The sequence below is a fragment of the Arvicola amphibius genome, chromosome 3 (genome assembly GCF_903992535.2).
Source record: "Arvicola amphibius chromosome 3, mArvAmp1.2, whole genome shotgun sequence".
NCBI lineage: Eukaryota > Metazoa > Chordata > Mammalia > Rodentia > Cricetidae > Arvicola > Arvicola amphibius.
The window spans coordinates 168,729,879-168,755,499 of record NC_052049.1 but is presented as its reverse complement, the minus strand read 5'-3'; the positions used below and the strand labels follow the sequence as shown (position 1 = coordinate 168,755,499).

General features: G+C 48.8%; 1 protein-coding gene across 3 annotated transcripts in view; it reads right to left on the bottom strand.

Moving 5' to 3' along the window:
• Window positions 1-23,930: 23,930 nt before the first annotated feature.
• The window catches only part of Ky (kyphoscoliosis peptidase), a 34,815-nt gene continuing 33,124 nt past the window's right edge, over window positions 23,931-25,621 (bottom strand). For all 3 annotated transcript variants that reach the window (XM_038323973.1, XM_038323975.1, XM_038323974.1), the window contains one exon: window positions 23,931-24,826. In XM_038323973.1, the coding sequence (XP_038179901.1) occupies window positions 23,931-24,826 (896 nt within the window). The remainder of the gene's footprint in view (window positions 24,827-25,621) is intronic.

Here is a 25,621-nt window from a genome sequence, read left to right as displayed (position 1 = left end):
AAGTATTCTTTAAGACTCTCCAGCCCTGGGGGATCCAACATCCTCACACAGATACACATGCAGACAAAACACCAATGCACATAAAAATAAAAATAAATAAACAAATAAGAAATAAGAATGTGAATGCAAAAGCCATTAATGAAATATTAATAACAAGTCTATCAGTAAATTTAAATCTACCCATATAGTTTCAGTGATGATATTGCTGCCAACCCTTTGACTGAGATTCAAAAAAGGATACTTCTGCCATCCTAGACATGAAATGCCACAGCCCAGGTGCCGGCCGTGATTTTATAGGCTTGGCAAATGCCAGTGGGTCTGTAAGGCTGCTCTGCTGGGCAGAATGCAAGGGGAAGTGACAGCCTTCTGAGAGACTGGACAGAAAGATGCTCGGCATGTATATTTCCACTAGTGCACGGTAGCTGGCCCCGGGCTCAGAGCCTGGGCTCAGCCCCTCCATGAGAGCCTGAGGACCTCCTGTTGCCTACAGACATTCCCTGGATGTATGCAGCATCCAGAGCAGCCCCATGGGAGCATATTCTAGCTATGGGAGCTGTGATGAGTGTGTTCTGCTGTGGGTGTGTAAAATGTGAAGCTGTCAGCAGACACACCAGCACAGGAAGTTGTGTGGAGAGGCTCAAGGGGCACTCACCACCTGGTGGCCTGTGTGCATGTGGCTGAGATCCTCAGCTGCCAGAAGGCCATTGAGGAGAAGCAGCATGTGGCCAACTTAACGACCCCTCAATGTCTAGCTCATTAGTACATAGGATAGGTCGGTCCTGTTTACTACTGGAGCTCGAGTCCTTCCCGCATTTTGATCAAAAATGACAAAGGAACCCAAAACAGCTGATGAATACAGCCTGGAGGTGGCAGAAGAACCCCCAGGAGCTTCCCTTGAACGAAGAGTGGACCACAGCTGGACTGAAGGCTTCCATCCAGCTGTGAACAGAGGACGTGGGGAGCAGCAGCCTACTGTACTCCTCAGCCGAGATCGGCCATCTCAGAAGAGCACCGGGAGTAGCCATTCACTTCTTTTATGCTCATGCTCTTCACTGGAAGTAGGAGATGACGCGAGCTTGAGTTTACGTTCTCTTCCCAGCTACACTGGATACAACTTGGGGAGCGCTGGCCCCTCCTGCTGGCCACTGGGCATTAACTTCTTGAGTCTGTCTGGAAATGAGTGGGGATTTCCAGCTTCATGACTAAGCATTTGGGTGATTTCTTACTTTCAGTCCTTAATGTGTTGTTATGCAACTGTTAGTATTGATTTAATAGTCCCCCTCATTTTGAAAAAGAGCTTCTTCACATCACATTATAGTTAAATTATCAAGAACAGAGGGGAGAAACCCTGAAGATGCAAGAGAGATGCTGAAGGCTCCTCAGCATACACTCTAAAGGCCTGGAGGGATTGTACGCAATAGTGTCTTTTAGGCCTTAGAAAAGACAACTGCCAACTTAGATCTCTATGTCCAGGAAACTTGTCCATAAAAGACTGTCAGAGGTCAGTGTACACAAAAGAATTCATGACCAGTAGGCCAATATGTGATTCTTAAATTAGTTAATTAAATATAAAACACTTAATCCTACACATAGATAGAAGAAGAAGTAAGAAAGGAGATCTCAGTAAAGAATTCTCACTAGAAGAGCAGATAAACAGATCAGAATCAGGGAGAAATGAAAGATGATTGATGTAGTAAACAATCAGGAATCTAAGGTAATAGGGCAAAAGAAGAATGCATTAGAATATTCCCGACAGGAAGAAGAAGAAGAGGAGGAGGGGGGGAAGAAGAGGAGGAGGGGGGCAGGAGGAGGAGGAGAAGGAGAAAAGAAGAAGAAGAAGAAGAAGAAGAAGAAGAAGAAGAAGAAGAAGAAGAAGAAGAAGAAGAAGAAGAAGAAGAAGAAGAAGATTACATGAAATGAATTAGGGCATACCTTTCAATAATAACTGTAAATGTGTGTGGTCTTTATTCTCCAGTGGAAAGACATAGACTAGCTGACTTAATTTAAAAAGCTCCAGGTAGTTGCTGCCTGTAAGACACTTACTTTACAGCGATAACATAGACACTGACTGAACGTAGCGGGGGATGTGACACTCCAAGCAAAGGGAACCAGGAAGCAAGCAGGAGTGGCTGTAGTCATAGCTAACAAAGTATAATTCAAGCCAGAATTAATAAGGAGAGACATATATTGAATGTTGGTATACTCAGTTTTATAAACACTGCTGGGCATTATGTTTATTAATAATAGGTATCTCCAATATCCCCCAAATCAGCAAGGAAACATCAGGGTTAAAGTACATGGTAGATCAAGTGGGCAGACGGCTAGAAACCATCCCACACAGCAACTGATAGACACAGTCTTCTCAGCTGCTCACACAGCTTACTCCCCAACAGGTACTCTATGCTTTAAAGCAAAACTTAGCAAATATAAAAACAACCCTAAACACTTGAAATATTTTTTAAAAATGTCACAATTTCATAGAAGTATTTTGTACTTTGATTAAAATCCTCACATAATCCTGTTTTATCTACTCCTGCTCTCTGAAGCCCGTCTTCTCAACAAGTCTGCCTTCTGTTTTCGTATGCCTTTTAGTGCATTCAATTGGGGTTGCCTGTGTAAACACAGTGGTGGGGTGGTGGTGGTTGTTTACCCAATCTCAGAAAATAAAGTTGAAGGCTCCTGAGAAAAGATAATTGAGAGGATATGGTGGCGCACACCTTTGATCCCAGCACTCCTGAGGCAAAGACAAGGATTTCTGCGAGTTCAAAGCCAGCCTAGTCTACACAGTAGTTCCAAGACAGCCTAAACAGAAAGATGCTATCTAGAGAAATATGAAAAGGAAAAAAGAAAGAAAATAAAGAAAAGCACACCCTTCATATGCATGTGAAAACAAAATATCAATCAATCAAACTAACCAATCAATTAATAGCTTTTCTAGAACTCAATATTGAACTGTTGGAGAAAGAAATCAAGAAGACATTCCCATTAGGCATAGCCTAAAACAAACAAGAACAGAGCCAAGAATGAGCCTAAGCATGTGGAAATGAGCAACCTCGATGAAACCTTAAAAAAACCCTGAGAGCGGAACTGGGGAGGCGGCTATAGAAGATGGAGCAATGGATGACCCATGCAAATGGGCCCAGCAGAATTCATAGTGTTAAGATGGCCATATTCCTAAGAGGAGTCTCCAGATTCAATATAATTCCCATTCAAAGTACCAACGCCACTCTTTACAGGACAGAAAGTATTCCTTGGAGCCTCAGGGAAGCATAGAAGGCCACAAACTGCCACGTTCTGGGCGACAAGAGCAACGCTGGGGTGTCACTGGGGTGTCGCAGTACCGCAGACTCTTCCGTGTAGAGCCACAGCAACTAAAGCAGCATGGTACCAGTGCAGAAACCAGCGCGCAGACCACCCACATAGAACAGAGGGTCCAGAAATAAACCCAATACCTGCAGCCATATGATCTGTAAGACAAAGGGACTAGAAACTGACATGGGGGGGGGGAGACAGCCTATTCAACAAGGGTGCTATGAAAACTGGGTATCTGCACTTGGATAATTGAAACTAGACCCCATCTCTCGCCTGCCGCAAAACCAACTAAAAACATCCAAGTGTGAGACCAAAATACCTTGCAAGTTAATGGAAGGCTAAAATAGGAACAATATACCTTGCAGGTTAAGGGTTCTCTTTTGTAGTTATGACAGTTAAGTTTCTCTTTGTTCAGTGCAGGTTAATATTTCTGTTTGTAGTTAAAGAATAAGTTCCTGTTTGTCCTGTGTCAAATTCTTAGAGGTAAGGTTTCTATTTGTAATGAAGAATAAGTTCCTGTTTCTTAGTCATTTGCTTGCCACCCCATCCATACGATGCATACCCTCACCCTTGTTCCTTCCCTTCGTTCTATTCTAATACTGTGTGACAGCCAACTCTCTCGCCTCTGTGAACTTTATCCCTCTTACAAAAAGGCTGGCAGGGGATGGTCTTTCAAATCCAGACTTAGGGTGAAATAACTGTCTCGTCAGTCCGAGGTGCACCTCAAAATATCGCTTGCTTTAATTGGGCAATTGTGGGTTTGTTTTTTCTCCTCGTGATTCTCAGGTTTAACACAAGACCTTAATGGGAGATGGAAAACATTGAAACTACTAGAAGAAAACTCTTGGAGGTGTAATTACAGGCACCAACAAAACCCCTGCACCCTGAGAGCTCAGGAAGTAATAAAAAGAACTGATAAGTGAGATCTCATCAGAGTAAAAAGCTCAGCTCAGCAAAGCAAGCAACAGTGGAAAGAGCTTGGAAGATGGTATGAATTCTGTCGGATATTCATCTGCAGAAGATTAACATGTAGAACTTACCATGAACTCAAAAATTCTGACAAGAAAAGGACGATCTAATTATGCCCAAGAAAAGAACTAAACAGGTAACTTCCTAAAAGGCTCAAAAAGCCCAGTCCATAAAGTATGTATATGTGTTTTTGTTTATGTATATAAGAGTACTTATAGATATGGAAAAATGTTTAATATCCCCAGTCGTTAGGGAAGTGCTAAACCTCACTGACATTCGAACTGACTCCAGTCAGAAGCTGTCATCAAGGACAATAAATCCCAGTGAGAATTCAGGCGGGAACGACCCTACGCACAGCTGGTGGGAAAATAAGATAGCATAGCCACCATGGAAGTAGCATGGAGTTTCCTCGGAAAGCTAACGTATAGCCTGCATGCGGCACATCGCAGAGGAGTGCTAAAAATCCCGTCACTTGGGAGGCCGAAGGTGGAGGACTGTGAGGTTGAGATCAACCTAGGTAATTAGCCAGACCCTGTCTCACAACAGTAAGAGGGGCTGAGGAGGCGGCTCATTGGTAAAGAGCTTGACAGGATAGCAGAAGTTTGGATCCCCAGAACCCATGAAAAGCCAGGAATGAATGGTAGGGTGTGTCTATTATCCTGGCATTCCTACTGGGTAGGGTGGGGCATAGACAGAGAATCTTCAGGAACTCACAGACCAGCCAGCCTGGAGCACGAAGCAACAAACATCGAAGAGACCCTGCCTCAAACACGGTGGATGCAATGACTGACACTTGAGGTGGGCCTCTGATCTTAACACGGGTGCTGTGGTACCCGCCCACCCCAATCCGCACATGCACACATTAACACATACAGAAACCCCAGACGAAAGTCAAAAGCAAACAAAACACTAAAAGGGAGCTGTCATATGATCCAGCTAGTGCTCTCTTGGGTGTACCCCAGAAGGAATGAAAGCTGGCATTCAGTAGTGGTATCTGCACCCCGAGTTTAGTTGTGGAGCTATTGGCTAAACTTTGGTTGGACCAGTGAAGAGCAAATAGGAGGAAAAAAAGCTCAAATCTGCAATAGCTGGAATAGTAATAATAAACAATCAGGTTGGGTTTGATTCTACGGATACTAACAAAAAGGTATAAGGAACGAGTGCAATTAACGAGACACTTTAAGCCCAATGGATGATCCTTCAAAACCACAGCATATCAAAGCAGACATGCAGAGAGACAGAACGCTAAAAGTCTTCTGTAATTTAAAGACATTGATTTTTAATTGAAAATCTTCCCACAAAGAAAACCACAGGTTCCAGTGGCTTCACCAACAAATGCTTCCAAACATTTAAGGAGGAAAAAAAGCCCGCATTGGCTCTCCAGCAATTCTCTAGTCGCTTTCAAGGTTATTGTAACCTCCACAGAGTCCAACAGGGGCCTTGCAAATGGACAGCTGCAAGTCAATCTTTCCTGTGAGTATTGATTAAAAATTCTAATTGAATCATCAACAGATCAGCTCCCATGATAGAAGACAGGCATGGTGGCCCATGACTATACTCCTAGTACTTAAGAGGCAGAGGCAGGAGGATTGCTGCAAGCTCAAGGCCAGCCTTGTTGACATTGTGTTTTTCAGGCCAGCCAAGGCTACAGTGAGACCCTGTCTCAAAACCAAACCAGCTGTGTGATGCAAAGAATGATGATATATTGTGACCTGGTTGAATTTATTCCTGACATACAAGTTTTGCATGGCCCCGCCCTGACCAGATGAAGTATTGAACACAAGTCGAGATAGGAAGCATGGAACAGACACCTACTGTCTTCATCATGTCTACCTGGAGCAATCAGACAAGGGGAAGAAACAAAAGACAGAATGAGAGAAGAGGGAAAATGAAGACCTTCTCAGGCAATGTGATACTATGTGCAGAAAGCCCCACAAAGCCTCCTTATTGAACTGTGAACAGTTGAGATGGCAATTTAGGAAGCTCACTGGATATAAAATCCACGCATAAGAATAAATACATTTTACAGACTAGAAACAAACAACGAGAAAAGAAACATAAAGGTTGAGATCATTTGCCAGAGCATCTAAACTATAGCAATACACACCCAGAAACAGCTAGTAACACACACACCCGACTGCTGTAACCTACTGTTTCCATGGGGAAGTAGAGATCTGTGCCCTCCAGAGATGGGGAAGGAAGAATGGGGCCGGGAGGGTTACCAGACATCCAAACTGTCTAACACATCAGCATACAGCATTTACATTCCTATAATGTAAATATCACATTTGCATTACTATAATGCAAATAGTGAAGTGTCATACAATGTGATGACATTCAGTCTCTGGCACATACTTTTCTGGCTGGGTTGGCATTGGTTTAGTGTTCTGCAGACCTTTCTCAGAACCGTCCTCCAAATTCAACAGCACTCCATATGCTCTCTTGTCCACTGTATTAGGAAGGCTCTTCAAGGGCCCCTTTCTCTGTTGTGATGACATATCTCTCAGACTACCCCGTGAGTCACTCCCTCTCCCCTTCAGACTCTTCATTGCCAGTGTCTCAGGAATTCCTGGCACCCCTCCTTCCAGGGGTAGCATCTCTTGGTTCATGCCCCTCACTGGATGTAGTCCTCTGTCAGAGAAACGGCTCGGGTGAGGTCAGTTTTCTTAGAGACTGCATGTCTCCAAGTGTTTTTATCCTGCTCCCACCTTTGATTGGATTCAGCTGGATGTCCAGGTTGGGCATCATTTTCCAGCAGCATTGGAGGCGGGGACCCACTGTCCTCTTCTGGTGAGCCGTGACGCATGAAGCCATTCCGATTCCTGGTCCTATTGCTTCTTTGGAGGCCTGGTTTGTCTTTGGCGTCAACTCTCATCCTTTGGGATTCTGAATGGGTCTGTGTTCACTGCTGCTCTCTGGGCCACAGGGATATTTGTCATTGTTCTTTTGAGACACTGTCTCACTATGTAGCCCAGGCTAGCTTTGAACGTATCTTTGCTTCTGCCTCCCAGCACTGGGATTACAGGTATACACAGCCACAGTCAGATAGCACAGGGAATTTAAACTCCTGTTAAGTCAGATCTCTTTTCCATGTCTGGGGTCTTGAGAGGGTCTTTCACTTCATAACCATAACTGCACTGGTTATCTATGGCTGTGTAACAAATCCTCCCCAAACTTAACGGTGTCCAAACAATGAACTTTGTCACCATATGAGTTTTTAAAGGTTTAATTTTTGCTTTTTGAACACGAGTGTTTTGCCTACATGTATGTGAGCCTTGTGTGTGCAGTGCCCACGGGAGTCATAAGAGGGCATCAGATCCGCTGGAACTAGGAGTTACAGATGGTTGTGAGCCACCATGTAGGTGTTGAACTGAGGCCTTCTGGAAGAGCAGCCAGTGCTTTTAACCACTAACTGATCTCCCAAGTCCCACCTTGTGGTTTTTATGGGCCAGGAATTGAGCAACTGGATGAAGTCTGTTGCTCTGGCTTAGCATCCTTCATGAGGTTCCATTAAGAAGCTCTAGAGCAGAGGACTCTGAGAAGAAAGTTGCTACCAAGATGTGTGAGGTGGCGCTGGCAGGAGGGTCCAGTTCCTGACACAAGGCTTCTTGAGGGGCTTTCTACTATAGTGTCCATTTGCCTAGGGAAAGATACAGGAGAATGAGGAGGAAGCTATCGTGAGTCTCAATCTTGAGTGTCCCACGCTAGCTTTCTGCCATATTTTTTATTGGAAGAGAATCCTTATATATATATAGTGCACACTTAAGAACATGGGGATTGGGCTTTAATCTGTGTGTGTGTGTGTATGTGTGTGCATGCGTGTGTGTGTTTGGGGGTTGGGCATATGCACATACGTGTACATGCATGTGAAAGTCAGAGGTCAACCTTGGCTGTCATTCCTTAGACACTGACCACCTTGCTTTTGTAGTGTTAGTCTCTTCTTGGCCCGGACCTCTCTGATTAGTTTAGGCTGGATGGTCAGTGAGCGCCCAGGGGTCTGCCTGTCTCCACTTCTCCAGCACTTCCATGACAAGCATGCACAACTACTCTCCTTCTCCTCCCACTTCTTTCCCCACAAGGTAGGTATTGTGGGATTGAACTCAGGTCTTCATGCTTTCAGCAAAAGCATTTTATAAACCATCTGAGCTATTGCTCCAGCCCCCAGACTCAGAAACTGTATTAATTAAATCATTGCTTGGCCTATTAACTCTTAACTTCTTATTGGCTAGTTTTTACATCTTAATTTAACCCATTTCCATTATTTTATATTTTACCATGAGGCTTGTGGCCTACTGGCAAGGTTCCAACATGTCTGTCTCCTGCGGTGGCTCCATGGCTTCTCCCTGACCCTGCCTCCTTTCTCCCAGCATTCAGTTTAGTTTTCCCAGCCTACCTCTATTCTGCTCTGCACAGGCCCAGTTTCTTTATTAACCAATGGTATTCACAGCATACAGAGGGGAATCCCTCATCACTGCAGTTGCTTCCACCAGGCTTCAGGACTCTGGGACTATGGCCACATTTGAAGAGGCGACTTGGGGGCATCTGGGATGTGGTGGCACTGCAATGTGACAGATGAGCTCCTAGAACTCATGGGTTCACTACTGTGCTTTGAGGAAGGGATGTTTAGTGTGCCCACACGTGTGGAAGTTAAATTGATGTCTCTCAATCGCTCTTCACCTTATTTTTTGAGGCAGGGTCTCTCTCTGGCTAGACTGGTTAGCCAGTGAGTGCTGGGGAACCTTCTGTCTCTACTTCTCCAGCACTGGGATTGTAGATGGCTGTCACACCCAGCTTTTTATGTGGGTGCTGGGGATCTAGACTCAGGCCCTCTGGTGTGCACTGCAAGCTTCTTACCAACTGAGCCTTCTCCCTGACCTCTGAGTGCTATGATTCTTTTGAGGGACTACAGACCTTGTTTTTTTTTCAAAATTAAATTATTTAGAGCATTTATTGCATATATTCATTTAGTGTGTGCATACATGTGCATACGTGCATGTGTGTGAGAGCACATGCATGACATAGAAGACATGCGGAGGACAACTTGGTTCCAGACATGGATAGGAGAGGATGGTTCTCTCCTATCATGCAGGTCCGGGGATAGTAGAATCTGCAAAGCCATCTTGTTAACTCTCACATGACAACTGTGATGTCATCAGAGTTGTCTGACATACTTGGTGTGCTGACTTACTGTGTGTGCTGAATGGATAGTTTTATGTCAACTTGACACAAGCTAAAGTCACCTGAGAGAGCTTCAATTAAGAAAAAGTCCCTATAAGATTGGAGTATAGGTACCCGCTCGGCACTTTCTCTGCCTGAGAGGCAGAGGACCCAGATGGCTCCCCACCATACATCATAGTCTGGGGGGACCGCAACTACCCAGGATCCCGTCCATTTACTATCATACCAATCCTGTGATTTCTGGGCCCAGGCACAGGAGAGATGAAAAGCAGCATCTCTGCACCACCTCTTGTGGCTGGGGCAGGCAGGACTCAACCAAGTGCTACCTCTGACTCCACCAAGAGCCTATCAAGTTTCAGGAGACCATTATGGTAAATGAGCACAGAGTGGGGAAATGGGACGGGGGGGGGGGACTGGGGAGAGAGGCCTATCCAAAGAGATGAGGGTGCTGAGGAACAGGCTTATGTGAATGACCTGCCTGCCACCCCAATCCTCGGTGATGTCTGGCCTGGGCTATTGCCAAGGGCCAAGTCTTAGTTCAGGCTCTGAAGCAGTGAGGGGCCTATGTTAATGTCTTTGGCTACTGTCACCACTGAGGGCTGTGTAGAAACCTGTACCTGGGGTCAAAATGGTGTCTGAGGGCCACACTGCCATAGGAACCATGTCAATCTGGGGGGCCTGTGCTGCCAGCTGGGGCCATGGTAACAAGTGGGCACAGGCTGCTGTGAGGATCATGTCTGGGTCTGTGGTCCTGCCACAGCCAGGGTCTGTGTTGATGTCCAGTCGCCCATATTGCCATGGAAGGACACACGGATGCCTGGAGTCTAAGCTGCAGCCTGTGACCATGATGTCCAGGGGCTGTGCTGCCACCTGGGCCATGCCGAGTTGAGTTTCCAGCACTGTTACCTGGGGTCATGGTGTCATTAGGGCCAGGGCTGCTGCCGAGAGCCATGTCTGGGTCCATGGCCCTACTTCAGCCAGAGTCTGTATTGATGTCTGTGGCCCATAAGGCCACCAGAGACCACACGAATGCCTGGGGTCTGAGGGCTGTGCTGCTGCTGGGGCCATGTTGTTCAGAGTGACCTGCACTCTTACTTGGGGCCACAGTGTCATGTGGGCCAGGGCTGCTGCCTAGGGCCATGTCTGGATCCATGGCCTTACAGAAGCCAGGGTCTGAGCTGATGTCTGTGGCTCCTGTTACCCCTGAAAGAGGGTCTGGTCAACCACCTGAGACCACCCCAGAGTTCGCGGGCTGTGACAATGCAGGGGCCATACTGATCTGAGTGAACTCCATTGCTACCTAGGGCCATGGAGACGTCTGGGCTGCTGCCTGTAGTGGTTGGGGTCTGGGGTGATGTCCATGGCTCCTATTACTACCAAGGGTTCTGTAGATGCCCAGGGTCTGGTCAGTCACCTGGGACCATGTTGGTGTCTGAGGGCCATACTGATCTGGGTGACTTGTGTTGCCACCAGGGCCATGGTGGCATCTGGGCCCAAGGTACTGCCAAGAGCCATGTCTGGATCCATGGTCCTGCTGCAGCTAGGGTCTGTGATGATGGTCATGGCTGCTTTTAGCACAGGGGGACACAGGAACCACACAATCTGAGGGCTGCAGTGAGCCAGTCCCACCCTTCGCTGGTCCTGGGATGGATAGTCTGGCCCCTACTGGATATTGTGGCAGGAGAGGCTCCCCCCACCCCCAACCACACACACACTTGGGAAAGATGGCCCCACCTCTCACCACAGACATGCAGCTTACCAGGGCAGCACACTAGAGCTGGACTTATTGTCTGCATGCAGGTGAGCTGACTTTGAGGCTAGGAGAGCAGGAGAGCTGACCCCACCTCCCTAGTCTGCCATGTGGTGGCATGGATGAGGGAAAGATGCCCTCTCTGCCCTGCTGCTTGCTACCTGTGGCAGGCGAGAGAGCTGGCCCAGGGTCACGAGAGCAGCAGGGCTAGCCTTGCCCCTCACCGGCTGCAGCACTCAAGGGAGTGGGCACAGTACCTGGATAACACTAGAACTGACCCTGTTGTGGGAGGGGTGGGGGGTCACAGGTGAATGAACTGAAGGATAAACTGGGTGATTGAATGGGTCACACTGCAGCTTCCATGACGAGATTCTTCTTTTTGTCCCTTTTAAATTTTGTTTTGAGGGGGAGGTTGCACGGGTAGAGGGTGGAAGTGAGGGGATGGGGAGATAAGTGGGATCAGGATGCATGATGGGAAATCCACAGAGAATCAATAAAAGTTGAGGGGGAAAAAAAGCTAGGCTGTAGGCAGCCTGTAGGACATTTTCTTAACCAGTGATTGATGGGGAAGGAATCAGCCCATTGTAGGTGGGGCCATCCCTGGACTGGTGGTCCTGGGATCTATAAGAAAGCAGGCTGAGCAAGCCAGGGGAAGCAACCCAGTAAGCAGCACCCCTCCATGGCTTCTGCGTCAGCTCCTGCCTGCAGGTTCCTGCCCTGATTGAGTTCCTGTCCTGACTTCCTTTGATGATGAACTGGGGAAGCATAGGCAGAACAGCCCTTCCCATCCTAACTTCCCATCCTAACTTCCCATCCTACCTTCCCATCCTAACTTGCTCTCGGTCACAGTGTTTCATCACCGCAATAGAAACCCTGACTATGATAAGCTGGTACCAGCACAGTGCGGTATTGCTGTGCCAGGCCTGGCCATGTGATTGGGAGAATTGTGAAAGGACTTTGGTACTTTTGTCTAGAAAAGCCATTTATGTTGACAGCTCGGTGGGGTGTTCTGTAGGAGATTGAAGATAAAGATGTCGAGAGCTGTAAAAATGATGGAGGCCTGGCTTGTGAAGTTTCAGAGGGAAGCAAAGACTCTCCTGGGCCATTTGAGTGAAAAAAAAATGTGGTTCTGTCTAGTTGGGGCTGAAGACACCAGCCACGTTTAAGAAGAGACCATTATCATTGAGGTGAAGTCTGGGAAGTCTCTCCTCAGTGGTGTGGAAGAATTGTCTGTATTCTGTCAATCATGCTTTAAATAAACACTGATTGGCTAGGCAGGAAGTATAGTTGGGTCAACCAGACAGGAAGTAGAGGCAGGCAGGGCGATGAGAACAGGAGAATTCTGGGAAGAAGGAAGCCCGTTCCTCCCATTCCTGCCCAGACCACCGAAAGGCAAGATGTAACCTGCCTGGCTGAGAAAGGTACCGAGAGCCATGTGGCTAACATAGATAAGAACAATGGGTTAATATAAGCTACAAGAGCTAATAAGTAGCCTGAGCTAGTGAGCCAATCAGTTTATAACCTAATGCAGACTCTCTTTGTGATTTTCTTTGGGGGCTTGCCGGGGGCGGGACAGAAACTCCAACAAGCAGGCCCTCCATGTTACATCTTCAAGGTTCGAGGCTGTGTTCTAGAGGCGGCCACGGTGGTACTTTATACTGGAAGCCGAATTTGGTAGCGTAAGAGTCACCCAGGTAGTGCTGGTTCTGAAGGCATGAAGGGGTCATAGAGAGCAGCTGCCTGAGGCTGGGCACTGTGTGGTGGGGCTGGAGTCCCTGAAGAGAGCCTAGGAGAGGTGAAAGCACAGTCCAGTTGCAGCAAGAGACCCCAGCATTTTGGAGAGAGCGGTACCATGGGGTGGTCACCAAGGACAGCAGCAGGTGTGGGGTGGGCCAGCCTAATCTAGAAGACAAGCTGTGTGTGCTGCAGAGGGTGGAGTCAGGAAGTGACCTGAGCACTTGAGTGGAGCCCAGAAGATGGCGAGTGGATCCCAGATACTGAACATTGTGTTATTTATACTGTTGGAGTTCGGTTTGTTCAGATTGTGACCATGCCCTGGCTCTTCCCTCTTGAAACAAGAAAGTATTTAACTTAATTTTGATTTTTACAGGAGCCCATGATTGAGAGATTTCAGACTTTGGAAAGAGATTTTGGAGTTTTAAAGACACTGGACATTAAAACTTTTAATGTGTTTGAATTTGGAAAGAATGTGGGACTCTGAAAGTTATTTGTGTTTCAAATGTGAGATCTTGGGGAAGAATGGGGAAGGAAAAGTTGTGGTTTCACGGTGAGGCAGTCTTGTAGCCAGATGACAAGGGTCGGTTGTGCTGGACGGTTTTATGTCAACTCGATACGAGCTGAAGTCATCAGAGCAGGGAACCTCAATTCAGAAATGCCTCATTGAGACTGGGGTATAGGCAAGCATGTAGGGCATTTTTTACTTAGTGATTGATGGGAGAGGGCCCAGCCCATTGTGGATGGTGCCATCCCTGGGCTAGTGGTCCTGGATTCTATCAGAAAGTAATCCGAGCATGCCGTGATGTGTAAGCCAGTTAAGCAGCACCCCTCCATGGCTTCTGCATCAGCTCCTGCCTGCAGGCTCCTGCCCTGATTGAGTTCCTGTCCTGACTTCCTTTGATGATGAACTGTGATGGGGAAGCATAGGCTGAACAGCCCTTCTTCTCCCAGCTTGCTCTTGGTCGTGGGGTTTCATCACAGCCATAGAAACCCTAGCTAATACACTAAGTTAGGGACCTGCATACTCACTAGGCTAGGAATTTGCACCTCTCTGATGAGAAAACCAGGGAGGGACTGGATCTTGCCAGGTCAGGTGGGGGTTGACTGAGCCCGTGGCAGGGGCAGAATAACCCACTTTTGGGTATACACCCTTCACCTTCATGAATTCCAGCTTGTTGGCAAACAGAATCTGAGCCACAGCCCAGGCCAGCCAGTGCTGGATATGGAGGAACCAAAAATTCTTCACTGAGTTAAATCAATGTTTATAGAGGGACACCCAAGGCTTCAATCATCGGTTAATGGCTCCTGATGGCACAAGGAGGCTTTCAGTCAGGCGAGACCGATAGCTAAGAGGCCATCTTCCCAGAAAGACGATCATTGGCGTCTTTTCAAAATGGACTTTTACATTCTTGCTGAGCTTTAAAAAACGACAAGTGGAGCTTTTATCACCTGAGGGGATTACCTCTCAGAACAGGTTAACACCACTTCGCTCCTGGTGCTCATCCCGGGAGGTATGGCGTGCCATCTCAGTCTTATGACACTGTGGACAAAGGGTGCATGCCACCTACACAGGCCCCCTCCAGGATGGGGCTACGGAGGTCATGGAGGAAGATAAGTGGCCTCCAAGTGCTTCCAGGGGGAATGGCTTCATTCCGTTTAAGGTTTCTATTTATTGATTACTGGTACCACTTGTGTGTCTATGAAGCGTGTGAGTTCAGGTGTACATGCCACGGCATGTATGTGGAGGTTAGAAGATAACCATCAGGAGCTGGTTCTCATATTCTATCACGTGGGTTCTCGGGATTGAACTCAGGTCCACTTTTACCCACTGAGCCATCTTGCTGGCTCTTCAGTTTATTATTTTTTTTATAAGGTAACAAAATGGTCAACATTAGTTTCCAGGTTTCTTTGGTGTTCACATACATACAAATATATCGGCAGAATGTTCAGTGGGCCATTTGCTCTCCTGCAGCCACCTTTCCCCTCTCCTCATCCCTTTCCCTCCTCCTCTTTCCTTAAGAGACAGGATCTAGCTGTCTGTCCCTGTAGTCCAGGTTGGCCTTCAGCTCCTGCTGTCTCTACCTCTATAATGCTGGGATTGCAGTACGTGCTACCACACCCTGCTCATAATCTAAACAAAGCCTCCTCACCGTCTGTCACCACCTTCCTCAGTCACAGCAAGGCTACGCAGGCACCCTCCCCTGTTGCTGGTCACAGAGCACAGCCGTTCTTGGCCATTCCTGGCTGTGGCTGTCCTCTTTGTCCCTCTCTCCTAAGCCACTATGCAATTCCACTACCCCGCAGGGGTTGTCCATGCTCGGGTCCCCTGCGTAGCCAGGATAACATGATGGCTAATTCCTTGTGTCATGGAGGCAGTCACCTGGCAATGTCCGCAAAGCTCCAGGCGGGTGAGTTCCCCGAGAAGAAGGGCTCCCTGGGATCCATCGATCGGTTGCCCAAGCCCCCGATTTGTTTCTTGGAAATAACCACCATGAGCCAGGTGGCAAGCTCTCGCTTCCCGTGAAGATCTGCTCCCATAGGAGCAGCCCAGAGTAAGGCTGTGCATCTGCCCCCTGACTTAGGTGGGAACAAGGAGGAAATGACTACTTAGGATGTTGTAACAGCCACGTAAACCACACAGTAATCTACTATTTCATTTTGAAATGACAAGTCAGTACTCACCTCAGATCTCCACTCACTCTGAACACAGGGCGGTGCTTAATCCAAGATGCAGTAGCCAGTGAGTTTGGCTTGAGCATCCCAATTTCTCTCCGGTGTTTTGTACCCTAAGTGGTGATGCCACATGGACCCTGCCCAGAGCCCAGGGGTGTGAAGAGCCCGCCAGAGCTTCCAGGGACCTATTGTTTGGTTTCTAGCTGGTTCTCAGGCAGTGGGCTGACTTAGCAGGAGCCAGCATCCCCACTGAGGCTGAATAATTTCCTTCATTCTTTTGGTCTTGGCTCCTGTTTGGCTATTAGTCAAGGTGGGTGGGTATGTGCAGAGTGCCCTGCCCATCCAGCATCTGTGCTCTTTCCTACTTGCTCAGAGGGGACCTTAGAGTCCTCATAAACCTAGTCCAGGCAGTGATGTTCAGCTGTGTTTATATAGTCTTCTCAAGAGAGGAAACATTTGCGCATGCGCGCATGCGTGTGTGCGTGTGTACGCTACCTATGTGAGTGTGTGTACATGTGTGTTCGTGCACATACCAGGAAGTCAACCTCAGGTGCCATCTACCTTTGTGTTAAGACAAAGTGTCTCACTGGGACCTGAGGCTTGCCAACTAGGCTAGGCTCGCTGGCTGGTAAGCTCCAGAGATCTGCCCATCTCTGTCTACCTCCTTGGTGCCCCTTCACCAGGCATTTTCCACGAATGTTGGGGATCAAACTCGGCACCTCATAGCAAACACCTTACTGAAACATCTCCGAGTTGCAGACAGCTAGAATATCTTTGTGGACCTGTTCAGGTCGCCCTTTCCTACCCAGACCCTCACTGCCACCCTCTGCCATCAAATCAATCATGCTTTCTGTTCATTTTCTACGCAACCCCAAGAGCAAACTTGTTAAAAACAAAAACAAAAGACATGAGCAGGGATGAGGAGATGGCCAAGTGGATAAAGTACAAGCTTGAAGATCAGAGTTTGAATACCCAGGACCCCTGTAAAAGCTGAGCAGGTACCTGTAATCCCAGAAGTAGAGAGACAGGAATCCCCAGGGCAAGTTGGCAATCTACAATAGCTGATCCGTGAGCTTTGGGTTCAGTTGAGAGAGCCTGCCTCAATAAAGTGAAGAGTGAGTGAGGAAGACATTTAATGTTCACTTGGGGTCTCCACATGCGTGTGAATACGTGTGCACCCCCAAGCATGTCCCCACTTGTGAACACGCATACACGAATGCGTACCACATACACACGCACAGAGGAATATGCGGTGGGGACAGAGAGAGGGATAATGAGTTCTTCCGTGACAGTCCAGCACTCTCCTGCTTTGCCAGTAGAAAGTACTGTGCCTTTTAGTCCCAATTAGTAAAACTGGCCATTTTGCAGCTTTTTTTTTTTCCCCCATAAGATAATAGGTTCTCCTGGGGCCTGAGAGACTCTCCCGCAGCTAGGGCTGTTGGTGGAGCTCTATTTGGGTAGGTGAGGATGCAATTAATGGGGGCCTTAGTGTGTTTGTGCTTGGGGTCAAACAGGAGTATCAAGCTCGTGTTACAGATCTCCCTTACGCAGACTGAGCCACAGTTAGATATGGGAACAGCAGCTTGGAGAGTCAGTCCCAGCTAGGAGTCCCTGAGCCTGCCTTCTCCGGGATGGTGATCATTCAAGTGACTTTTCCACAGACTAAGTGTATGCCTCTTTTTTCTTTTCTTTCTTTCTTTTTTCCCTCTGAGACAGGGCTTTTTTGTGTAACCTTGGCTGTTGCTCTGTAGACCAGGCTTGCTGTATGCCTCTATAGCGCCTCAAGGGTAAATTGAGGTAGCTGGTCTTAGTAAAAGGGTCACTCATGTCTGTGAAGGTCACCACCGGCCAAGTCAGCTCTTCCCCTTCCCTGGGTTGGGATCCTTCCCTGAGAAGCTTGCCCCCCCCCCCTCTCTCTCTCTCTCGCCATTCAGGGTGTTGCAGGCAGAGCTGAGTGAAGCCACGAGGGCCAGTCTGTCATGGTGCGGCTTATGACACCGGTCCTGGGAAAATGAAAATACTCTCTGCAAATGCTCTGGGAATGGCGGCAGCTTGGTGGCCACTCACCTCCATTCAGAGGAATGGAAACACTGACTGCGCATTTATCAGACACATGATGGGTGCCAGAAAGCCGAACCAAAGTGTGTGTTCCAAGAATTCCCCGTACTGAGAAGGGGAAATGGACTAGGGCTCTGAGACCTAAGCAAGAAGCCAACTGCAATTGCTACCCACTTGCAAAAGAAAAGCTAGTTTTCTTCAACGGAATCCTACTGGGTACACCAACCACACTTAAGGGCAGGCCCCGTGCCCAGCAGTAGATGGACAACACCGAGCAAACTCCATGGTATTTTTGTAGACTTTTTTTTTTTTTTTTGGTTTTTCGAGACAGGGTTTCTCTGCAGCTTTAGAGCCTGTCCTGGAGCTAGCTCTTGTAGACCAGGCTGGTCTTGAACTCACAGAGATCCGCCTGCCTCTGCCTCCCGAGTGCTGGGATTAAAGGCGTGCGCCACCACCGCCCGGCTTTTTGTAGACTTTTTGTCCCAGCATGCTTTGGGTATTTTTTTTTTTTTTTTTTTTTGTCTTACTGGTCTTCTTGTATGTCATGGTTTTCAATTTTGTATTTTTATTTTTTATTTTTTTGTGTGTATGTTTCTTTTTTTTAATTCTTTTTTTCCCATCTTGTTTGCTTTCCAAAAAGCAAGAAAAAAAAAAAAAAAAGATGTGGAAGTGGGTGGGTGGGGAGGTTGGAAGGATCTGGGAGGAGGGGAAACCGTAACCAGAATATATTGTATTAAAAATACTTTTTCAATAAAAATGAATGAAAAAAGTATTCGCAGCCCCCGGAACCTCCAAGGCGCTCTCATGGCCATGCCATGCAGAGTCCTGAGTCACAGATGTGGTATGAACACAGAGGACGGCTGAGGGACCGGGCAAGGCTTTTCCAGGAGAGAGGGAGGGAAGAGGTCAGCACAACAGGGAGCAGCATGCACAAAAGCAGGGTGCGTGAGAACTTGTGGACTGTTCACTCTAAGCACTGTCTGGAGACTCCCTGGGAGACCTTTGCTCTGGAGCTTCCTGCTGCACCCCCTCAGTCTGAGGTGCTGCCCATCTGGTCCTGATTGCTGGCCTTTTACGTCGCAGGGCATCGCCTCCAGGACACTGCTTTTCTAATGGTCAGTACTGGCTCTCACTGGTGCGCCTAAATATACGATCAGCCTTGTTGCTGGGCCAGGAGGACCACAGGGTGGCGTCTGTGAGCCCCTGCTGTGCGGCCTGATCTACAGGTGCTGCTCACTGCTCACTGGGGTCCTCGTCAGCCTCTCTGGCTATGGAGAGGGGAGCTGTCTTTACTGTGTCCCAGAAGTGAAGCACGTGGCACCCTGTCTACAGCTGGGAAGGAGGGGACCGGGCACTCTCTTGATTCTCCCGAAAAGTTGGCCTTTGTTTTCCATCCATGTATTAACCAGGCCTGGCCCAGCTTGGCTTCTGAGATCAAGTGTGATCAAGTGTTCAAGGTGGTAGGCTTTGCAGACTTCAATTTTTGTTTGAAAACTTCCCTTGCCCACCAGGGCCTTCTCTAGAGACAGTGAGGTTCTCATGGCACCCACTCTGTCTTAACACAACTCAGTGGGATCAGCAATCAGATTTGAGGTCAGTGTGGATGGTGATGGAATAGGCAGGGCTCGTCCTGGCACACAGGACCGAACAGTTGTGCCAAGGGAGTGTGGGGGCCTGAACACTCACAGTGGATACAAAGGCTGATGGAATAAGACCCGAGAAGCCTCCAGATGGACCAGATCTCACCCTGGAGGATGAAGGGGTCATGGGACACCCCTATTCCTTGGGAATTTGGGTGGTTTTGGAATACTTTTTTCTGAACTGAGGTCTGGGAATAAGGTGGAAGAGACCCCTAAGGGACATGTCCGAGGGAGGACTGTCCAGGGGGGCTCTTAGTCTTCTTTAGTTTTTGTTTGCAAATCATAGAGAACCAGCATCTGTTGGGGCTGCTGTTTCCCTGTGGTCCATCTGCCGGGTCCTGCACATCCCCTTGTCCTCAGCAAATAAAAGCCTGCAGAGCAGTGTGCCAAGGGCTTAGGGGGCAGGCTCTTAACACAGCAGGGCCCTTCAGATACTGCTTCACTGACAATCTCAGGCTGGTGCCTGCCATCATCGGCTCCCAGGAACACAACCTCAGAAAGTCTCTGGGCTGGAAGGGACACTGGAGGTCACCCTCTTCCCGCCCCTGGGTGGGAACTTCCAGCCTGTTCCAATAATTCAAGAGTTACTCCGACTGATTGGAAGACCCAAAGACGATTTGTTCTGACTTCTTAGAATGCCATTAAAGAGTTGGTTCAACCACAGACCACTGTGGACCCCCACCCCAAGGATGAAGTGTAACACATCTCGTTTTGTGTCTAGCAATGAGGGATGCGATAAGCCCAGATTTGGGAACACAAATCTTTTTTGCCCTTCACACTACAGCTATGAGAATGGTTTCCATGGTTACAGCAGTTTCTCAGAGGTGTCGGGATTTTCATTTTTTTCTCCTTTAGTCCCCTAAATGTCTAATTTATGAGTAATCAGTTTAGGCAACCTGGAAAGTTTCTTGTATGTATATGAATATCAAGAAACATATTATATATTCAAAGCCCCAAAAGTAGGTTGACAGGCAAAATTTTGGCACATTTTTCTTCTCCCACCATAAAAAGAAATTTGGACTGACTTGAAAATGTTCAAGTTAAACAAGATTCAATGAAAGAAACTCCGTCTTCAGATTCTTCAAAGGCACGTGAGCCTCGGAGGGCTGGGGCTGACCTAATTATGTTTTCTTTAATGTGCAGTAGCTATTTGCCCAGCATCCCATTTGCATCTCACCATCGCATTCAAATGGCAGGGACATTGATTTCTTTTTTAAAAGCATCCTTTGAACATGAAAGTGTTTTTTCTTGTTTTTTTTCCCTTCCCTCCTTGTGAAAGCTGCGATAAGGATGGATCGATAATTACATTGTTGGATAAAAATGAATATAAATTTTATTGAAAAACAACCCCAGCAACAATGTGAGGAGAGCGTCAACAGGCAGCGACCCACACAATCCAGCGCGTGTGTTAGAAGGATTAGTCACCTCTGCAGCTTTAGGTACTTACTCCAAACGACAAGAAATGACAGACCGCAGATAAAGAACCTTAGAAATCTGACAGTCGTGAGCGATGTGGTCACACCATTAACCCGTGTTTACTGTAGGTCAACCAGTGTAGTTCAAGAATTAGCAGAGAGAGAACTCAACCATTGGCAAAGAAAACTCCAGAACACTGGGGAAGCTTTTCTCCTTTTCAAGTCCTTTGAGAATCTCGCAGACTTTACTGGCAACGTGGCCCCCCGTTTCACGACAGGAAACGGCTCTTTACGTCTAGCTCAAACCCTTCATGCTTCACTTAATCTATTTACGTCTCCTCAATCTCAGCGGGCTGTGAGAAGTCCATCCTGGTGGGACAATGAGACATATGGAGAACTCAGAATATTCACAATCAGCCGGAGAGCAGTCCCGCTGAGCTGGTGGCACTTCTGAAGCAAACTGAAAAGAGGTTAATTGCACCCTTTTGCCCCACCACGCCCCATCCTTCTGCACCCTGGCACCCATCCTGGGGCTTGCCTGGCACAATGATGAGTTTGATCAGTTTCAGCCTGTCATTGGCATAGCAATGAGTGTGGTGATCAAAGCGACCTCGGCCAGGCAGGCTTGTGTCCAGGGTTTCTGTCTCAGGAAAAGATTTCTGGACGAAACACTCTTAATTCTCATCACATTCTGTGTTTTCTCACCACGCCAGCCAGGAAGTCTCCCCAGGCTCTTCTCACAGTTTGCATGGCAACGCTGACCTCGGCGTATCCACGAGGGATGAGAAAGCACCTAGTGATTTTTAGGGTTTGCAGCGGTATCAACTTCGCATATTGACCACCAGGGGGCGCTCGTGCCATTCGCTCGGCCACTGGGACTCGTGGACCCGGAGACAAAGAGGGGGATTTGAATAAAAAGCCTTCAAAAAGGCAACCTCCAAATTTCCAGCCTGGGCAGCATGCGTGTAAAAATTCATGAAGATTGGATTTAGTTTCATGTATCTTTACTTCAGTGGAAAGAAATGCAGGCGTTTTTCTGAGTGCTCCTACAGTTGCCTTGACAAAGGGGCTGCCTGGTTAAATGAGGAGGGAGGGGCGTGTGGATGACCCACGCGCTCTGGGAGAGGCTGGCCTGGGTCTCTGGTCCTAAGGACAGCTTCTGCTTATTTGGGGGTAGCATCCTCTACGAGCTCCCGAGTGGATTAATTATACTGTTTTGAAGAACATAGGTATCATCTTCTGCGGGGCTAGCAGCGGCAGTCAGGGCTGTCTAGTGTGTGGCTGGAATCGCAGAAGCACTTATTATTTTGTTAAAATATAGCGCACTTCTTTCTGCTCATAAAATACGAGGGGTGAGGAAAGGCTGTTTCCAGGCTGTGCAAACGCCACCGTTTCCGCTCCACTTTGTAGTGGTGCCTAGTGGTGCAGAGTGCCCGACACCTCCCCGGCTTTTGTGCGTTTTCCAGCAGTGAGTGACGAGATGCTGACAGGTGAAAACGGCCTGAGGACCCAGGACAGAAGCCCAAGGCAGATCAGCCCCCAGCAGCCATGCTAATCACAAGTGAGGCTACCCAGCTTAGTACCAGGTGGGTGGCAGTGGGGGACCTGTGGGGAAGGGGCTGAAGGACTGAAGTTTTGGGGTTCTGGAACTTCAGATAGGCCCCACCCAGAAGACACCCACCCAAAGGTCTGGACGGCTACCGCTGAGTCCTTCGGGTTAACCTCTACAGTCCCAGAATCCAATGCGGGGCCATGTAAAGGGGGTTATGAGCATCCCAGGCTGGCTCTGGCTGCAGGGGAGCCTAAGGACACGTGGAGTGGCTCTCAGAAGTGAGGGATGGGGGTCCTGAGATAGGCAGAGAGAGCAGACGCCTAGAACCCCGAAGTTTGGTGGGGACCATGCTGGAGTGCATCCCTGCACCGGGATGGGGTTATAGTGGCCTCTTGGGGCCTTTCTCAGGCCTTCCGTGCCTGCTGCCTGCTGCAGCCTGCCTTTCCCCCAGCCGTTGCCATGGAAACACCAGCCTCAGGTGCTGCTGAGGGCCAGCTAGGCAGCTGAGGATTTTTAGGACAGGCCTGAGCAAGCAAGAGGCCCTCAACTGTTCCCAACAGAAGGTTGAAGTCAGGGCAGGAGTTGTCAGCTCAGAGAAAGACAGGAGGGAAAATGGCTATGATAGGGCTTTCTCAGAGACAGGCACAAATGTTCTCTCCAGGGGCACGTGGTGGTCCCTTCAGCCTAGTTTTGCTTGTAAGGGTCCTGGACGCAGCAGAATTCTATTATCATATACTGTCCCTGGTTCTGCTGAAGTTTCTCTGGGCCTCGTCTGCCTGCCCAGGATTCAGGTCTCTGTTCAAGGTCATCAGCCAGGCTCCTGCCTGGTCACGTGGGCATGTGGGGCTCCTGTAGGAAACCGCTGCTGGGCCTGGGCTCAGGCTGCAGGGCATCCCTAGGCTCTGGGCTGAACTCTGGTAGGCACACGAATCGGGGATCTCTCACCCTTACCTGTGGGCTGCTGGACTCCCAAAGACACCACTCCGTCTCTGGTCCCCACCCAGGACATCCCCGTGTACACGAGGCTGTTTTCTGCCCTTCTCACCTCCCAGAGTCTCACAGGGATTGGGGGAGAACAGTCTTGAGTTGGCTGATGGTTAGCGAGCTCCTTTTCCACATCTCCCTTCTCGCAAGCTCTTGAAGAGCATAAAGTGGCTAATGAAGAGGCACTAGGAACATGGAAGACGGGTCTGACATTCCCTGGGGTCCAGAAGCAGTGGGAAACACAGTATCTCTTGGGTGACTGATCTCTCTGGTAGACTCAAACTCAAGCATCATTCTCTAGGCACTGTGTGAAAAGCTTCCAGGGCGGGCAACATCTCTGCTTTCCCACCCAACTCTACAGCAAGGTACTAACACAAGAGCAGGCATGGGCGCGGGCATACACTTCACAATACCTTGGATTTACATAGCACCTTTTTCTTCTAAAGGGCCTTTGCCTCCGTCCCCTCATCCACAATCGCACTGAGTGGAAAGCCTTCAGCAGCACAAATTTCTCAATGCTTGTGGCAGAGCAGGGAGACTGAGGCAGAGGCCTAGAAGTGTTTTCATGCAGATTAGTGGTGTCCCAGGCTCTCTGCACTCCCGCTTGGGCCCTCCCTGGGCAGGGTGGCCCTGGCCCTGGGAGGGTGCGGGTTTATAGCCTTTCACTGGTCATTCACTTTGTATTTCAGGATGTAGGAGTAGAAGTTGTGGTTAGCGTTCTCTAGCACCATGACGTAGACTTCTTGGCAGCCAGCTGTGCTGCAGCTGCCCTCCCAGTATCCCTCGGGGTTAAGGGTCAGGGGCCACGTGTCCTGCCCTTTCACCAGCGCTTTGGCGATACCATGCAGCTTTAGTTTGAAGGGCACGTTGCGGTTGGCGGGAAGGACGCCCGAGAGGGGCTCCAATAGCTCATTGCCCTGCCCCCAGTTGCCGAAGCTCTCCGGGAACATAGGCCAGTTCACCTTGGTGTTGGCGCAGCACAGAAGGTAGTTGAAGACAAAGACGAAGTTGCCTTGTTCTTGCCTCTTCTTCACAAAGATTTTGAGGGCGAACTTGCCCGCGTGGGGAAGCTGGACTTTCAGCTCTGTCCTCTTCTCTCGGTTCAGCTGGAAGATGTAGCGCAGTTGCGTCTCCTCGGTGACCAGGCCGTCGTCTCCATGGAGGGATGCCAGGACGCTGATGCCTTCCTCCACGCCAAAGCTAACGGAACAGCGACCATCACTGGTGTGGATGATGGGGTCGGGGTGGGAGGGCTTCGTGATGCCCATCTGCTCTGAGAACCAGCTGGGGCCCACGGGCTGGTGAAGCTCCGCGGGCAGCTGGACGGAAAGGTCCACGAAGTTGCACTTGAGCGTGTACTCCAGCACTGAGCTGTAGATTTCAGAGTTGCCTTTGGCGAAGATCTGTAGCTTGTGGGTGCCCATGGTTGGAGGGTACACCTCCAGCTTCATCCCGTTCTTCCTTAGGCTCAGAAGCCCATGTTCCTGCTTGCCATTGAGCATGAACATGAACAGGGTTGGGGCACAGCTCTCAATGGTGACCGTGGCTTTCCCATTCACTGTGGGGAGGAAGTCTGTGTCAGGTGACATGGGCCCAGCGGGTGCTGGAGATCGCTTAACAGCTAGATCTCGGGAGGGGGAGGGATGGCGTGGGGGAGGGGAGATGTGACCTACAGAGTGTGTCCCTGTCTGCGGTGTAAATGCTTCTAACAGGCTCAGTTTTACCAACGTGATGTCGCTGAATGCGGCATTCCTCTGCTTCGTTTAGGTGAATAGTTTTGAAAAAGCTGATAACTGGGGGGAAGGGACCCATGAAAAACCTTGTGTTTCTTTCCTTTCCTATCCCATTTGGTCCACATTAGGTGAAGCCAATATTTTACCCTATTCCTGAACAGGGAAGGGGCTAGATCAATGGACAGGACGGGTGCCATCTCCTCCAACTCCTCTCTCTCTCTCTCTCTCTCTCTCTCTCTCTCTCTCTCTAAGATTTTTCTGTTCATGTGTGTATGGCTGCGTGGATGCTGTGTGTGTGGCGGCCTGTGGAGGCCAGAAGAGGGCGCTGGATCCTTGGAGCTGGCGCTGGAGTCACAAGTGACTGTGAGCTGGATAAAGGTGCTGGGAACAGCACTCAGGTCCTCTGGAAGAGCAGCACCAAGCTCTCTTAAACACTGAGCTGTCTCTCTAGCCCCACAACTCTTGAGCAGTACTTTCATATGGCTCCCCGCCCGTGATTCTTTACCGCGTCAACAGCCGTCACATGAGCGCGTCACTTTACTCTGGGGATTTGTGCCCAGGAGTGCTAACGGGGTATTTTCCTGTTCTCCCCTCCTCACGCTTGCTTCTCCCGTAGGAGT